At 37.0% G+C, this 18,806-nt stretch overlaps 1 protein-coding gene across 2 annotated transcripts in view; it reads left to right on the top strand.

The window, feature by feature from the left end:
- LOC126415193 (GATOR complex protein MIOS) overlaps window positions 1-18,806 on the top strand; it is a 212,146-nt gene that overhangs the window by 151,943 nt on the left and 41,397 nt on the right. For both annotated transcript variants that reach the window (XM_050083411.1, XM_050083412.1), the window contains one exon: window positions 17,540-17,678. In XM_050083411.1, the coding sequence (XP_049939368.1) occupies window positions 17,540-17,678 (139 nt within the window). The remainder of the gene's footprint in view (window positions 1-17,539; window positions 17,679-18,806) is intronic.

Raw genomic sequence — 18,806 nt, 5'->3', positions numbered from 1 at the left:
TCTTAGCAACAGGCTTCATCCTTCCATGGTCTTAAGATAATACACTGTTTTGCTTCAAATTACATATCATTTACCAGAAACAGGATGAAACTGCAGGAAATTAAAGTCCATTAGAAATAAAACTTGACACTATTCTACCAACACTTTAGTAAATTTAGCACTTTACACAAGCTTGCAGAATTAAAATGTTTGACAGAAGTCTACGGAAAAGCATGTACTTGATTTTTCAAGATTTTTAAATGCTAATTTTATGTAAATAGCTGAAATTTTATAGAAAAGAAACATGTAATAGACATGGTGGAAATGAAGCAAGAGAACCCATCCCAGCTTGATTGCTGCTCAGATCTGTCACAGTCAAGCCTTAGTGCCCAGAGACAGTCGCCCTTTATGTTTGGGTTGGATTTGTATGAGTTTTTTCTACTTCTGAGGAAGGACTTTCTCTAAAAGCTAAAATATTTATAGCATTTTTTGTTGTGCCTGTCTGAGACTCAGTGCCTTCTCTGTGGGGTCAGTAGCAATCTCTCCTTTCCATATTACTATTAAGCTGTACGAATGTGTTTTATTACAATGAAGGGAGAATAATGACTTGCAACACCCCCCCCCCCCCTCCTTTCCAAGATATTATTCACTGTATCATCAAGTTGCTGTCTTTAATTTGCTACAAATACACTTTCTATCATCCACAATCAAAATAGCTGCAAAGATATAAGTTTACTTCCTCAAAGACACAGGCTTTATTGAATACCACTTAAGTACAAAAAAATCACAGAATATAATAGATCTCAATTCTTCTTGAAATAAACAGACATAGACTTCTGGAGGTTGATGCCTATTGGTTATAAATTTACTGGATAACTCAAACATTAATGCTTGGAAACATCGTAAGTTTGTCTTGACTGGGAACCACTCAAAAGGGGACCACTCTCTCGGTGCACGCATCAAAGGTGGGCCAGTGGTCAACACACTGGCCATCTAGATTTAGGTTTTTTGTTATTTTCCTAAATCACTCCAGGCAAATGCTGGGGTGATTCCTTTGAAAAGAGCATGGCTAATTTCCTTCCCAATCCTTTCATCATCCGAGCTTGCATCAACCTCTAAACCGCGCTGTTCACAGGACATTGAACTCTAATCTTCTTTCCTTCTTCCTTCAGTGCACACACGTGTTGTCATTCAGTGCACACACACATTGTTGGTACACTCCCAGAAGGCACAACTTGTAGTTGAACAGTGCCAGTACTGCATTATGGAAATAGATGTGCTGAAGTGCATGCCAAACATTGATGACAGGAAATAGTAAAGTGCAGATTAATGTCCAGAAAATAGCCAAGTATCACAAGGTCATCATAAATATGTCCACCAGAGAGAGTGTAGTACACATCTACAGGCTGAGGCAAGTGACCTGAGATGGTCTGTGGCAGTCCTCAAATCTGTCACTGTTATTTATCCACGTAACCTGGCTGTGGTAATGGATGAATCACTCTGCACTGTATCTTGCGACTACACTGGACATATGTGTAATTACATGAATTGGTGTGCTTCTTTTCTCGTCTCCATCTTAGAAACTTGAGTTCCATAAACCTTATTGGTTTATGGGTCCAGTTTAATCATAGAATTTCAGCACGGAAGTTTATTGAATATTTTCTTTGATACACAATTTGAGTTGTGTGATGCATAATTTTTTGTGCCCAGTAAGACAAAGGAATCGCAAGAAGCATCATGAAATTTGATGGATCGAATTCCCAGCTATGCAAATTTCAAATCTGGGCTTTGTTTGAACCTACGACATTTTGGATGTGGTGGATGGCCTAGAGCAAAACCCAAGAATTTGGCAACATCTGCAGGAAAACTGTGGGTAAAAGACAGTGCTCTTGCTCATTGTTGCATTTCAACTGTGATTGCATATTTGCAACTCGAATTTTTGATAAAGTGCACTTTTGCTTGTGAAATTCTAATGCTGTGCGCTGATAAGAAGCGGCGTGACTTTGGATTGCAAGCAAAATCCGCACCTCTCTCACATCCGTTGACTTACTTGATATTCTCAGTCGATCTTCTTCTCTGGATAGTCAGTCTTCAAAACCTCCTTCTCCGAACAATAATGCCGGTTACGGGAATTTATCAGACTCTCTCTCACTTTCTCTCTCTCTCTCTCTCTCTCTCTCTCTCTCTCTCTCTTGAAACAAGTGGATACTCGCAGAATACTTTTAGTTCAGCCATGGTATATTTCAACTTCCCCAAAGAACAAATTCACCATTTCTCACCTGAACATTTGAATGTTTGCAAGTCAACCGATTTATCTAGCATTAGATTCGATTAAATACATTTTTTACGGTAGTTTTTGCACTCATATATTTATGAACATGTCTTGCTTCTAGCAAGTCCAACACTCGAAGTACCATTAAATGTCTATAGTAAATTGTTCATTTTTCTTTAACAATAATCACAGACACTAAAACAGCAAGGAATACTACATGATTACTTCTTGCTTTTCCAATACGGCTTATGGCGCGAGCAGCAAACACCTGTCAATGCCGTTCAACCGTTGCGTCCAGCTTGTGCTCGTGACTCCTTTCCAGCCTGCACACACAAACATGTGTCACGCAGCATGTACATTCTCTCACACTTATTTTTAAAATATCATGTGTTTGAGAAGGTAGAAGGACAAATGGTTCTGGAATTTACGCAGAAATTCTCGAAGCACTACATATCCCTCCCCTCAGCTCAAACACGCGATATTTTACTCGTACTCATTATGTACATTAGTATTACATAGAATAACAATTCATAATTCCACATTTTTTATTAACCATGTATAACCCTTTTATTTATTATTTAGCTCTTCTTTTGTCATTTTACTTTGATTATAAAACGGGAGTATTTCACGCAATGTTGGAGTCAGTTCTTTTATATCTAGGAGTCATGGGACCTAAACCTTTGGGTTTCCAATCATAAGCTCCAAATGTTCATGACACTTGGGAGTATTTTACTCTTTATTCTGATTCTTTGTACTGCTTCTTTAGTACATAATAACCTCATTAATTATGGACTGTTTGTAGTCTGGCGGAACTCTGGGCAAATGAAAGTGTTCTTTTCGACACTTGTAAACTCACATAAAACATAATAATGATATATAGAATTCAACCTTACCAGAATAATTCCTATTAAATGAGTGACTTTCGTCATGACACTGTCCTTTTCCCCCTAGGATCAGCATCTGTAACTTACACCTGGGTTGACTCTATGTGTGCAGTTCCTCCTCCTGTTTTGGTAGGTATGCCCCTCTTAATTCCTATGCTCCTATGGTACAGGTCAATCCTCTTCTTGGTGCCCCTGTCCGCACAGTATAGGTCAGCCTTTCTTAGGTCTGCCTATCTGCCTTTTATATTCAATAAATGCTAGGTGTACCCTCCTTATCCTTCCCCGAGTAGGCCTCATGGTTCATCCCCCTAGTATACAGCTTTATGTACACTATAATTAAATATTTCCTGGAAAAAATAAAAATCTAGTTCACACTTCACATTCACTTCTTGATATTTCATTTAATACTGTAGAGTCCTCCTCTACTTCAACTTCTGTATTCTTTAGTAGATACTATGTCTACCCATATTATTTCAACTCATAGTAGATACTATGTCTACACCTAATGATCACATCCCGCTACTCTTACGACTCACCACTCCATCAGAATATTTGCTACACTGACTTTACTTAATTAAGCATCATAATTAACTCCAGACTGTCTTGTGTTCTCCTTCATTACTCATGCCTCCTTCTTATGTATACTCTTTGTAAAATCATCATAGTTTTTCTTTACTTATGTATATATGTAATATGAAATGATTATAGTTCTTATATGTACATATATATATTTTCCTATATATATGTGTGATGTAGAACCGTCACAGTAAACAACAATGTGTGCATATTTCCCGATGTACACATAACTTCCCCCTACAACACTTGACGGTTCATACCTCTCGACAGGTTTCCAGTTAGTAGTTTCATTGTTTGCATACTCGTGTATCTTTGTGTGTGTGATGATGTGTGTTTGTGTAGCCTAAGTTATAGGTTGTTGGAAACTACGGAAAATGAGAAGGACTTCTGCAATAGAAGTAGATGAATATGGAAAGAGGGCAAAAATAGGCAGGTACTCAAAAGAGAAGTAAGAAAGGAAAAAATAGAAATGGTTGTTAAGATCGAAGAAGAGAAATAAGGTAGCTTCAAAGACAGGAAACCCTTCCCACCTTCCTTCCCCAGGATCCGTACTTCACTGGTACTTGAGTGAGAAGCCAGAGGAGGTACGATGTTAAATGTCTCCTACAGAACGGACATTCTCACCTTCATCTTTGAAGTCCCTGAAGAAAATCTTAGCAACCCCTATGGAGTGGCAAATGGTGAAGAATCAGTCACACTTGTCTGCAAGGGTTGCCTGGAAAGTGTGGTGTATGTTCTGTGTTAGCCTTGATTTATTAGTTAGTGTAAATCATGCTTTAATCTATAATACCCACCCCTTCCAAAACCAATACAAACCCTCCCCTTTACATCACATATATTAAAAGGTTTAAAACGTTCTATAAAAATATAAAATTATACACTACAATCTAATAGTTGTTTAGCTAATCACTTTACACTATATTTTATACACACATAAAATACTCTGTTTAGTTTATGTCTTCTAGACATCACTTGGTTTAAATAGTACCATCATTTTATACCTTTCAGTCAAATAATATTTTATTTGTTTCATTTCATGTCTAGAGATCACTGTTCATCTATGTTTCTCTTAACTTGGTTCTAATCTTGTAGTCATATCTGGTTCCCTAATTACTAACATTATAGGATAGTTTAAGAATTCAGGAATAGATTACAGAATTATTTAAGAATTGAAGGGAATTCGGTCATATCTGGTTCCCTAATTACTAACATTATAGGATAGTTTAAGAATTCAGGAATAGATTACAGAATTATTTAAGAATTGAAGGGAATTCGGTGGAGGAAAATTAAGTTTGAAGAAACAGCGAAAACGACTAGGGATCCAACAGTCATCACTCTGCCCTTTAACACACAATGGTAACGTCCCTGGGGGACAGATATGACTCCACCTGGATCCCATGGATCTGATATTAATGTCACTTGATTACTCACAGACCAATAATTCTCGTTAAATTTTGTGTGAAAGTTTTCCTATAGCAAACAATTACCATTTTACTAGGAAACACAACATTAAGTAAAGTTATTCTATTTTCTACTGTGTCATGGACAAGTTTGAATTCTTTGCACAAGTTGTCTGTAACCTTGTTAGTATCATTAGGTTTATAAAAAGCAACAGTCATAACATTTCCGGACATTATACTCTCAGTAATTTCTCGATCTATAATTAGCTCAAATGGTCCCGCCAGACTACTTACATTTATAATGTCAAAGTTGACTATTTTTTCTTTGAAATTTTGTTCTACATTATTTACTCATGTAGTAACAACTTGTATACTAACACCTGGAACTTTTGATTGAATAATCGATATCAATTCCTTAGTCTGATTCATGCTCTCTTTCAAAGTATTCATTTCCTGCTTTACAGCATTAAATTTAACATTACACATATTTTTGAAAGATCCTGATTTTTCATTGATATCTGATTCTACCTCATTGCATCTGTCCTCAATCTCAAATTCAATTTTTTTTTTTTTTTTATAACTCATGGAAATTATCATTCTGCTTACCACAAATGTCAGTGAACATTTTATTTATATGAATGTGCAGGGAACTAGTCAATTCATTCTTCAAATCTATCTTAAAATTCTGTACTTTAGTATTTAAAGTGCTGAATTGAGTCTTCAAATCTCCCATGCCTTCACATAGATTACTAAATTTTTTACTTTGTGAATCTACCTTGGCACGTAACAATCCTAAAGATTCATTCAAAATGTCCAATTAAACATTTAAAGTTGTATTCTGAGCATCTAATTTATCATTTAAAGTTGTACTCTGAGCATATAATTTAGCATTTAACTGCAGACTCTGAGCATTTAAAGCTTCATTTAATTGAGCATTTACCGAGTCTAACTAAAGATTCTGAGCTTTGATTAGATTTACTAACTCAGAGCAATCAGGCCCTTCTTTAGTAATTCTCATAGCCATGGCTGGTTCTGACATCTCTCCAACTTATTGTATACTGTCCATGCCTCTATAGACTTTAGCTCTTGTGAGCATTTAATATTAATTTCAATTATACCAATTACATAGTAAAAGTTCACCCCACAGTATTTTGTAACACTTCTTACCACAGTAATAAAGTTTTTATTTCACTCTCACCCGGCATAGAATTCTAACTATGTTGGTGAGCAGGTGTGTAGTCAGCACTGGTGAACAGCACTGGCGCCAGCGGCGTCGAATGTTGGTTTCGGTGTCGGTGGGCGTATGCGTAATCAGCACCCGTGATCAGCGACTGGTGCTGGCGTCATAGGACTTAGGCTGGTTTCCACGTCTGCGTCCCTGCGATGTGGGTAGAGCCACTTACTCACCACACCAGATCTTCTTCGATGAATTAGTCTCGTCATATTTCTTCTTAGTTTAATACATCGGAATCTTCTCTCTTTTCTTTTACTATAATATCTGTCTTATGTCTTTTCTTGTATTGCATTTATTACTTTTCACTTTTTGAACTTTTAGGCCAAATCCATTTCCATGAAACAGTTCTCTTGCCTTTTTATTCCTGGTTGCTGTGGCAACACATCATATCTTCTGCATCGATTTCCTCTCAAAATTCCCATTTTTTCGAGTCCTCTTCACTGGTCGCCACTTTCTAACTTTTTTGGATGACAGAAAATAATATCTTCTTATTTCTGTAATCTATTGATCACATATAGGAACTTTAGTGTCAATGTACTAGAACTGCTATGCAAAACAAAATTCTCTTCTTAGACATATAAATATCTTTGTTGTCTCACTCGTATCTCGAACTTTAGAAATAATTAAGTACATGAGACATAAGAGTTGGTTTTAAAACCATATGAAAATATGAACATGTGTCTCCACTTCTCCGAGTCCAAGACTTCTTTCCAGCCTGCACACGTAAACATGTGTCGTGCAGTATGTATGGTCTCTCACCCTTATTTTTAAAATATTGTGTGTTCGAGATTGTAGAAGGACAAGTGGTTATGGAATTTATGTGGAAATTCTTGAAGCACTACAAAATGTAGGAGAAATTGTGCCTGATCCATAATATGCTCTCACTCATGAAAAATTGCCACGAGTACTGTCACAGCATATCAGAAAAATCATGAACACTGTGAGTCAGGTCAAGGATGTGTGTGAACCAGTGTCTGATGTAGTGATCAGGGTCAATATCCTTGGAAACCTTCTGACGAAGTTCCATGGCCTAGTCACGTGTATTTTGTACCACTGTATAGATTTTTACTTCCTGCATCTGGTGCTGAAATTTCGTCTGTTATCCACAGAAACATAGACATGTTCTAAAGAAACGTGCTTGTACAAATTGTCCACTCTCATCAGCAGTTTCTGCATCATTTTGAATACTAATGTCCTGTTTATTTCTTTCATTGAGTTTGACCAGTTGTTCATTCAACATTGATTGTTTAAAGGATGCAGCATATTGTTTCATTCTTTCCATAAATAACTTAATAAAAGCTTTTGAACATTCTTGAAATTTCTTCACCGACAGGTATATCTTTAAAAGTGTTGATTTTGTATGTAAATTATACAGTTGTAGCGGTTCAAACATTGCCTCGTCTTGTCTAATTGATTTTTCTAAGTTTCCATGTTTGCTAAATCTACACTCCCAATGACTTCTATTTCTGATTTAAACTTTATCACATGCAAAATAATGAAAAGGTGAATGGAAGCACTGTGTTCATCAACTTCAAATCTAGAGATTGATTATTGGTCATTGTTTAATCGATCACCATTAATGACTATAATAGTTGAGCATCAGTCCATCTATAATTCTTACACTCAAAAAATGGATTCATTGTTGCTCCTTTCCATACAAAATCAAATATATAATTTCTCCTTCTTGATTTATTCATCTGTAAAATATAAATGAACAACAGTATCCAAATCTTATTCTTTTAAAATCCCTGACAACAGCACACATGGTGTTATGACTCTCCTGTCTGTAGAGGTATAAAATAATGGAATGTTTAGAATTCATAAATATGAAAGGGAAGGGGAAACTGGCTGGGGTAATAGCAAGAAATTTAAGGGGGGGAGGCACTGCCATGAATGGTAAAATACCAGTGGTTACAGGTGTTGGAGCAGCACCTTTTTTAGGATAGGTAAGACAGAAAGATGTCAAGTTCTACGAGAGGTCAGGATTGAAACAAATCTTCAGTTTAGGAAAGAAATTAAACAGCACAATTCTAGCACATTGGATCACCAATCACAGCTATCAATTATAAATTTTCACCAATCACCAGAAATTTTATCTCCACCAAGTTGTATCTCAGTCCTAGGTAATTGCATTGATGAATTAAAGTCACCCAACCCAATTGACATAATCTGCCTCTCTGAACACCATGTGACCACTGGTATAGGAACTAGGCCTAAGCACAATGAGAAACTCAGACAGGAGAGTACTGCAAATGTTAGAATAAGGAAAGGTTCTCATAAAAGTATAATTAAAAATAATGTAAGTATATTTCATCAAAATATTGGGAGTTTAAAGAATAAAGTAGATGAGCTTCTGGTTTGTTTAGAAGATTTAGAAGCTGAGAATGAAATAGATATACTATGCCTGTCTGAGCATCACATTGTTACTGATATGGATAAGGTAAATGTAAGTGGTTATAAGCTCTCTGCACATGTAATGAGAGAAAATATGGAGAAAGGAGGAGTTGCCATATATGTCAAAAGTTATCATTGTGCAAAAAGTATAGAAACAAAAAAGTTTTGTGTAGAGAAACATATAGAAGCATGTGCCTGTGAGCTTAAATTAAATAAAGGCACATTTATAATTGTAACTGTATATAGGTCCCCATCAGGAAATTTTCATCTATTTCTGAAAAATTTGGACTCCTTGTTGTGCTATCTGTCAGACAGGGGGAAGCAAATTATTATTTGTGGGGACTTCAATGTAGATTCTCTGAAAGAGGGTAATAGGAAAAATGACCTTGAAGTATTACTCGGTTCTTTCAATTTGACACCCATTATTGATTTTCCTACTCGGGTGGTAAAGGATAGCAGCTCACTGATAGATAACTTCTTTATAGACCAAGATAAGTTTAACCAGATAAATGCTCAGCCTGTTGAGAATGGTCTTTCTGATCATGGTGCACAGCTAGTTACAATATATGACATAGCTCCATTCAGCAATACTAAACAGTCCTCCAAAGTAGTACGTTCAGTCAACGATTTAACAATTGCAAATTTCAGGGAAAGCCTACAGCAGTTAGACTGGGATGAGGTGTACCATGAACCTGATGCCAATTTAAAATATAATTTATTTCATGTCATTTTTGTAAATGCATTTGAAAACTGCTTCCCCAAGAAAATAGTTAAATATACTCGTAAGAAACCTTGTAACAAACCATGGCTTACTAAGGGTATAAAAATATCTTGTAACCGGAAAAGGAAAATGTATCTGACAGCAAGAAAGAGTAGTGACCCAGAAACTATCAAAAATTATAAAAACTACTGTGTTATATTAAGAAAAGTTATTAAAAAATCCAGGAGTATGTGTATCATGTCTGAAATCAGCAACTCTGATAATAAAATTAAAACAATTTGGAATATTATTAAAAGAGAAACAGGTCAACCAAGAGCAGAGGAAGACAGTATTACCATCAAATTGAATGAAAACTTTACGAACAAAAAGTCAGAAGTTGAAAATATTTTTAATAATCATTTTCTAAATGTTGTGGATATAGTAGGATCCAGGTGTTCATTAGAAGATGCTAGGCTGTTAATGGAAGAGGCCATACCTATGCAATTTGATACAATTGAAATCTCACCCACTTCTCCCTCTGAAATTAGGAAAATAATAAACTTGCTTAAAAGCAAAAACTCACATGGAATTGATGGCATTTCCAGCAAAATACTAAAAGCTTGTTCTCAACAGATAAGTAAGATTCTCAGCCACCTGTGTAATAGCACTCTGGAACAGGGCATTTTCCCTGATAGACTGAAATATGCTATTGTTATACCTTTGCATAAAAAGGGGGATAGATCTGATGTCAACAATTACCGTCCAATCTCCCTTCTAACAGCTTTATCCAAAATTTTTGAGAAAGTAATGTATTCAAGAGTAGCTTCACATATCTGTAAAAATGAAGTACTAACAAAATGTCAGTTTGGTTTCCAGAAAGGTTTTTCAACAGAAAATGCCATATATGCTTTCACCAGTCAGATCTGAATAACCGAACACCACCCATTGGGATTTTTTGTGATCTCTCAAAGGCTTTTGATTGTGTAAATCATGAAATTCTGCTAGACAAGCTCAAGTATTGTGGCATGAGTGGGACAGTGCACAAATGGTTTAATTCGTACCTAACTGGAAGAGTGCAGAAAGTTGAAATAAGTAGTTCTCGTAACATGCAAAAATCAGCACATTCCTCAATCTGGGGAACTATCAAGAATGGGGTTCCACAAGGGTCAGTCTTGGGTCCTTTGTTGTTCTTATTATATACTAATGACTTGCCATTCTATATTCATGAAGAAGCAAAGTTAGTTCTCTTCGCTGATGATACAAGTATAGTAATCACACCTGAGAAACAAGAATTAACTGATGAAATTGTCAATACTCTCTTTCAGAAAATTACTAAGTGGTTCCTTGTAAACGGACTCTCACTGAATTTTGATAAGACACAGTACATACAGTTCCGTACAGTGAATGGTATGACACCATTAATAAATATAGACCTTAATCAGAAGCATATAGCTAAGGTAGAATATTCCAAATTTTTCGGTATGTCCATTGATGAGAGATAAAATTGGAAGAAACACATTGATGATCTGCTGAAATGTTTGAGTTCAGCTACTTATGCAATAAGGGTCATTGCAAATTTTGGTGATAAACATCTTAGTAAATTAGCTTACTACGCCTATTTTCACTCATTGCTTTCATATGGCATCATATTTTGGGGTAACTCATCACTGAGGAATAAAGTATTTATTGCACAAAAGCGTGTAATCAGAATAATAGCTGGAGTCCACCCAAGATCATCCTGCAGACATTTATTTAAGGATCTAGGGATATTCACAGTAGCTTCTCAGTATATATACTCTCTTATGAAATTTGTTATTAACAACCAAACCCAATTCAAAAGTAATAGCAGTGTGCATAACTACAATACTAGAAGAAAGGACGATCTTCACTATTCAAGATTAAATCTAACTTTGGCACAGAAAGGGGTGAATTGTACTGGCACTAAAGTCTTTGGTCACTTACCAAATAGTATCAAAAGTCTGACAGATAACCAACAAGTATTTAAGAAGAAATTAAAAGAATTTCTGAATGACAACTCCTTCTACTCCATAGAGGAATTTTTAGATATAAATTAAGAAAAAAAATAAAAAAATAATAAAAAAAATAAAAAAAAATAAAAAAATAAAGAAAAACAAAAAACACAAAAAATAAAGTTGTTATATTAACTTAAGTATGTTGTTAAATTAACCTAATTATGTCATGTATTGGAAAATTCGACTCGTTCCACATCATTACGAAATATCGTATTCATGATCCATGGAACTAGTATTAATCTAATCTAAAATCTAATCTAATCTATAGACATTATTCAAACTGAGTGCACTTTTTTTTAATCAATAGCAACACTAATACAGTGAGTGAGAAGCAAGACCAAACAATAAAAATTATATTACCCTTCCGTCTGTCGAGGCTCCTTGACAGAGCCATGGCTCGCTGAAATAATGATTTTTCATGTAGCCAGCATGATCCAGGTTCTGGTTTTCCTTCATCTGTTCATTTATTGCTTCATTTCACATGCCAGCAACAACATCTCTGCCCCACCAACATACAACTTCAGCTACTGAGAACAACAAAGACTGTGTATATGACAAAGGTAGTATTTTACATTACAACTGATTTATTTATTGACAATATTTTCTTTGATGTTGATTTGAAAATTTGTAATTAACATTTTCAAAGTTGATGACTTCAAATGGATACAAAAGTACGTAGATAAATTTTGAAGTATGTGTAAAATAATCAATTTTTCTGAAAAATAATGGAACTAGTATTATCTGTGTTATTAAAACTATACAAAAGACAAAACATATTTTTGAATTTGTTTGTTTAATAGAACAGATTTACCATGTGTATTGGGTAATCTTTTTAACTGTTTCAATGTTTTCTGTGTGTAGTGAAAGCCGGCCACTCATCAGTTCGATGACAAGCGGCAAGCATTTTTGATAAAGATGGATTATCATTCTAAGTTCCTCCCTCAAGCAGCCCATGTCATGCATCCACTAAATCAGGTGGATAAAAAAGGCATTTAATACCGTTAGAGACTGCCTGTGAGTGCATATGCTGGATTTGGCACTCTGCCTTATGCCCTTTTCCCCACCGTTTCTGCTAGTTGTGGCAGAAAATGTCTCTGTGTGGCATTGGTGCAGTGCTGGTGCATAGGAATTGAGAAGTAATTGTGGACCACAAAACACTGTTTACGCTATTCGGGCAGTGTTCCAGCCTTTCAGAATGCACAGCACAATGAGTTAAGCATTGGATGCTTTTCCTCAACTTCTATATTTATACTAAAAAATACAAACCCATGGCACAACACACAAATATACATGATCTGTCCCTCCTACCCATGGGACCAGATGCAGGTTACGACCAGCAGGAAATCTTATGCTTCCACATATATGTGGAACAGTGACAAACTGTAGATGGGTTACCAATTACCTTTGCTCAAATTACTGCAGGCATGCATCACGACCCTATCTTACTGCGACTGCGACTTTGTGCTCCATGGGTGGCCTGCAGACTTTTGAAGAAACCATTCCAGAACCTTGGGACTGGGCTTTCCTTTCCTATCATCTGTTGGTCATCGCTGGCGCCATCCAGATTGACAATGAGGCAGATACTCACCATGCCACTCCTCCATTGTGGGTACTGAGGAATCTCTCAGTTGAAAGCCTTGGTTGGCGACTCGCTTACTTACTAGTGTTCAACAAGGATGTGGAAGCCGTGGTGCACCATTGGTACACTTGTGCCCTATATCATGCTGCTCGACCCCAATCTGTCACCACTTGACCCACTCCCAGTCTCCCTGGGACAACATTCATTTGGACTTTCTGGGTTCCTTTCTGGGCTCCTTGTGATCCATTGTCATGGGTGCTTACTACCCATATGTGGTCAGCATAGTGCTTGTAACAACAGATGCCATGGTTAAGATGCTTATCTAGATTCTTGCCATCGAAGGGCTTCCCCAAACCATTGTGTCAGCTTTTAAACGATTCATTACCTCAAATGACACTAAGCACCTATTTATTGCATAATTTCTTCCATCCTCCAGTCATGAAGCAGGGTGTAATGTGTGAACATTTAAACAGCAAATATTAAAAGCAGTCGGCACAATCAACACAACCACCACCAAAGGCAGCACTCATGATGTTCCTGAGCACATACGGAACCACTCCTATCCATGACTGTAGCCTGGCAGAGCTCCTTCATTTGAGGCAACTGCAAGTCTCCTCCATTGCTAGCCCCACAGCCCCGCAAACCCCAGATTCAGCATGCTAGACAATTTTCATTGGACTTGGCAGTATGGGCAGATTTGCATGTGATGAAAAATTTGTGAATGCTGGCCACCACATATGGGTGGCACTTTATGTCAATTGAGACCCAGAGGGATTTGGAGCATTGTCATACTAACCAACTCTGTCCACATATATCAACGGCACTTCCGCCTGTGGACCACCCTAACTTGGACAGCCCCCCTTCACCAGTCACACCACCACAGAGGTATAATTTGCACTGCAGACCAGCCGTGGCAATTTCCATGGTCACAAGTGTGGAGGTTGAGGAGTTTTTCATGCTACCTCCACAACCACGACCTCCCAGCATGTTGCTGGATGCTCCTGGTTCCTCACACCAGCTAATGGACTTCAATGTCAGGACACCAACTATACCCCCAGTTCATCTCCCAAAACAATAGCCAGGACACAGCTGGCCATACATACACATTTCAGGGGGGAGGGATCTAGTATCCTGGGTTAGCAAGTTTAAAGGCCTTCCAGAGAGTATAGAATCTGCCAAGCACACTAGACGGAGCTACTACTAACACAGCCATGCTTCTTACCCTGCTATAATACTGACCTCTTTCGCCAGCCAGTAAATGTTTGCTGGAGAACTCTTTAAAGTTCCACCATGTCGCGGCACTGCTTTCAGTGACGTGTTTGCCTTGCACTTGTGTTGCTAAACATAACACATCGTTGTTCTTGTTTTTTCACTCTGCTGTGTTTTGGTTACCCTATTTGGATTACTCATCAAACTTGTTTGTTTCTTGTACCATCTCCATATGTCCATTCTTTTAGTCACATTCTGTCAGCACTCAGTGATCCACCGTGACAGTTCCCTAGTGCTTGGCCCTCCTCTGGGGATTGCGGATTCTTTGAGCTTTGAGTTGATTCTGATCTCGTCCAATTTCAGTCATGATAAAGGAAACTTTTTTTTTTTTTTAAGGGTATTACAAAGTTTATCAACCGCATGCCAACTTAATCATGTTACTGTCAGGATTTGCAAATTTTTGAAAAGAAAAGTCACATTCACAGTACTCTTATGAATCTTGGCTAATTCCATTTACTGTAAATAGTGACAGAGAACCATAGACTGGCAGGTGAATGACTCTGGGATTACTAGTCATGCTTCTGTAGCTCTCGTTTCCCTCTCTCGATGAAGTTCATCTGTGACTAATAATAGAAACCGTTCTGGATTTGAAGATTAATAGGTCAAGGTTAACAACAGCAGGCTGTAGTGAATTCTTACTTTTACTCCTACAGACTGTGTTGTTAACCAAAATGGGACACTGCTAGCCATACAGTACGGGAGGGAAGGTATGAGTTTTAGAGCTGTCTGAGGATTAATTGAACATTATGATGATGGAAATTTCTAAATGAAAATGGCAGATGGAAAATGCATTGCAAAAACCATCATCCAAAGGTGATTGTGGGTGACTCTTAACCCATTTGTCTGTGGTGATGGGTATAGCCATTGTAGCAGCTCTATGTATTGTGGTACAATGATGGCTACACCTGTCAATGTGCTGTAGGGGTAACATATGACTCTTCTGTAGCTCTGAGCTTTCTGTAATAATTCTGAGCCATACTGCTAGATGGCACTTGTATGCTTATGAAACTGGATCCACAGCACTAGATGGGACTAGTTGTGTGTTTGTGCAACTGAAGCAATAATTCACACGTTGACTGTGAATTATGACCTCAGTGAGTGACAGAGTGCTTGGTCCCTATAAAGCAGCAGCTATGAAAATTCTGTGTGTTTTGGAAAATAATTATATTAGTGGTGCAAGCAGCAGTGAAGACAATGACATTGCAAATGAGACATCAAGAAGTAGCATTTTGGAGGATGAGGAAATTGTAAGTAACAACAAAGTGTGGCATCACATAAAATGTGTGCTGATGTGACAACAGAGTGTTCCACTGTCTCTTCAAAGTCAGCTCATTGGGACTCGGACAATGAAGCTAATGTTCCTGTAAGTGGCAGTTGCACTGTAACATCTGAAATAGAAGGAAGCAATAGTTTGCAGTGTCCCGGACAAAATCCAACAGAACTTCAAGTCATAAATAGGTTCCTAACAAAAACATTTTTTGAGGACATTGTGAGAGAAACTAACTCTTGCGCGGCAAAAACACAGGCTACTAATTCAAGCAGTGACAACACATGCTGGTTTCCTGTAACAGCTGACGAACTGAAGGCCCACTTTGCTCTCTACATCCTCATGTCACAGACATGAATACCTTCAGTACAAGACAGTTGGTCACAAAGAAAAATAATTGAGACGCCAATATTTGGTAAAACAATGCCACCGATAAAATTCAGTGCTCTCTCTAGGTATTTGTACTTTGCTACTGAACCACCAAAAACACAAGATGATAAACTGGTGAAAATAAGACCAAGCATTTAGCAACTGCTTGACAAATTTCAAAGAATGTATGTTCTTGGTAAAGATGTTAGCATCGATGAAAGCCTGATGAATTTTAGGGGCAGGCTTTCATATATTCAATATAATCCATCAAAGAGAGCCAAATTAGTTGTAAAAATACATAAAGTATGCTCTTCAGAAAAGGATACTGTTATAACTGAAGATATATACCAGAGAAGAGGAAGAAGATTGTGGTCAAACTGTGTGAGACACTGTTTAGAGAGTGGAGAACTCTTTACATGGACAACTGGTACATCTCTCCCAACTTGGTTAGGAACTTACTAGGTAGGAGAACACATGCTGTTGGGACTGTAAGACAAAGAAGAAAAAAATATGCCACCCATATTCAGTGGAACCAAACTGAGGAAAGGAGGACTAATACTCATGTCATGAAACAATATGCTTGCTGTGAAATGGTCAGACAAAAGAGACGCTCACTTCCTGTCGACACTTCATGATATACCAGAGTATGTGGGGGTACATAAATGTGGAAAAAATTCCTAAGACCTAAGTTTTATCAATTACAGCCAATGAATGGGAGTGTTGACATACACAGCCAGTGTCTTTCCTCATACTCATTTATGAGACAGTATGTCAAGCAATGTAAGAAGATAGATTTTTATCTCCTAGACATAGCACTGCTAAATGCTTGTGTGATTTACCACATATGAACCCAGTGCCTAAGAGGACGATGACAAAGTTCTGGCTCAGTGCTGCAGAGCAGCTCTTGAACAGCACAACTCTCCCAGTCCACACTTGTAAGGGATGACTAATGCAGAAAATCCACTAAGGCTTCAGTAGAAGCTGGGGACATTTTCCAGCAACAATAGTGTCATCTGAGAAGAAAAGTGCTCCCTTCAGAAGATGCAAAAATTTTTATGATTGAAAACATTGTGTGAAAACTTGTTTTAAATTTAATGTATGTAAAGTTGCCCTTCATGTGGACAAATGTTTCATGATATACCATACACAACTAAACTATGTCTTGGTATGATGATGTAAGTTGCTAAAAAAAGTATATTTCTTCATATTTTATAAATAATTGTGTATGTGTGAAAAATTAAAACTACACAGCAGAAATAATTGTATTCCAATGACAAATCTGTTCTCAAAAATTCTACGTGAATGGTTTAAGGGGACTCTAAATGAGAAAATCATTCTGTTTTTTGTACTATCTTTGTCTCCCAGTCATTCAGCTGAAAGTGAATCACTATCTGCTGTCATTTTCTGAGTTTGGGGTTAGTGAAAGCCAATAATAGCCACACATAAGACTGTTACTAGTGTAATTATTGTGAAAACTAAATTAATTCGTGCAAAACATTATTTTCAGTAATGTTCACATTTTCAAATGTTTCTTTAAGGATTTGTGGACAATACATGTTACATAGAATGTAATTATTTTTCAGGTTCAAGTGGTGAAATCATTCAAATTATGCAAAATTATGTTAATAACACTGGAGATGTTCAGAGTGTGAGCCTTTTAGCCATACAGACCTTCACTCAAGAACTCCTGGATAACGATACTACACAGTCATGGATTGAAAGGTTAGTGAAATACTTCAAACCAACTTTAAATGAAGTAAATATGGGAAATTAGGTTTCACAGTCTTTCTTCAACATACAGAATTGTTTTAAGAAACCTTAGAGCACAAAAATTGCCAAAAATGTTATGAAAGTTACAGTGTGTGATCATAGTTTTAAGTGCACACATTACTTTTTCTGTAGAGAGAAGAATTGTCAGAAAAAATCAGCAGTCAAATAGCAATAGAAAACACTTTTTTTGAAGTAGATGGAAACACAAACAGTGATGATAATTTCACCTCTAAGGTCTAAACTTTTACTTGTGTTTTAAAAGGTAGAAGGAAACAAGGTTACTTAGGGCTTAATTGCAAAGTCGTTTAAGACAACAGCCAAAAGAAGACAGAAGTAAAGAATAAAATTATGAGCAACAAATGAGATACAAAAATCTAGAACTTATAAATTTTGGAGATAGGGGTTTCTGTCCCAAATAATACTGCTCTCGATGAGGAGGTGAGCATAGTCTTCCAAAATTCTGTTCTGGTGTTAGTCTCATGTTATGAACTTTTCCTCAGATGTGAGACTATATTGGTGCAGTACCCAGAAGTGCTGATAGATACCCTTAAAGTAATGAGTTATTTTATGGGGTGCAAATATGTGGTGCAAATATGCTGAGCAACTTACACCACAGACAACTTGGAGAATCAAAGTCTATTAACCATTGAGCTAAATGTACTATGAGTTACTGACTATTAACCAATGTTACTGACTGGAGACTATTGGGTTTCACTTGCACGTCATCAGTGTGGAAACTGGTTATATGGACCCCAGCTTCTGAAATTCAGAAGCATTCAGGTAGGTTGAAACTGCTATGAGCTCTGCCAAAGTAGAGTGAAACTCATTGGGCACCGGCAGCACCACATTTCAGTGTTTGGCTAGACAGATAATAATATGTACCTGAGGAAACCAACTGTCCTTTGAAATTTTATTTAGGCACAATAAATTGTAGAACTCAGTGATCTAAAGATAGATTAATGGAGTTAGAAGAGAAATTAAATTAGATCATATGAGATATGATAGGTTTAACAGAAGGGTAGGGTGGGGGGTAGAGAATTAAAATCAGGTCATGTGTTTTACTGCAGAAGAACAGTCATA

The sequence above is a fragment of the Schistocerca serialis genome, chromosome 1, assembly GCF_023864345.2.
Source record: "Schistocerca serialis cubense isolate TAMUIC-IGC-003099 chromosome 1, iqSchSeri2.2, whole genome shotgun sequence".
NCBI lineage: Eukaryota > Metazoa > Arthropoda > Insecta > Orthoptera > Acrididae > Schistocerca > Schistocerca serialis.
This window is presented reverse-complemented; position numbering and strand designations above follow the sequence as displayed.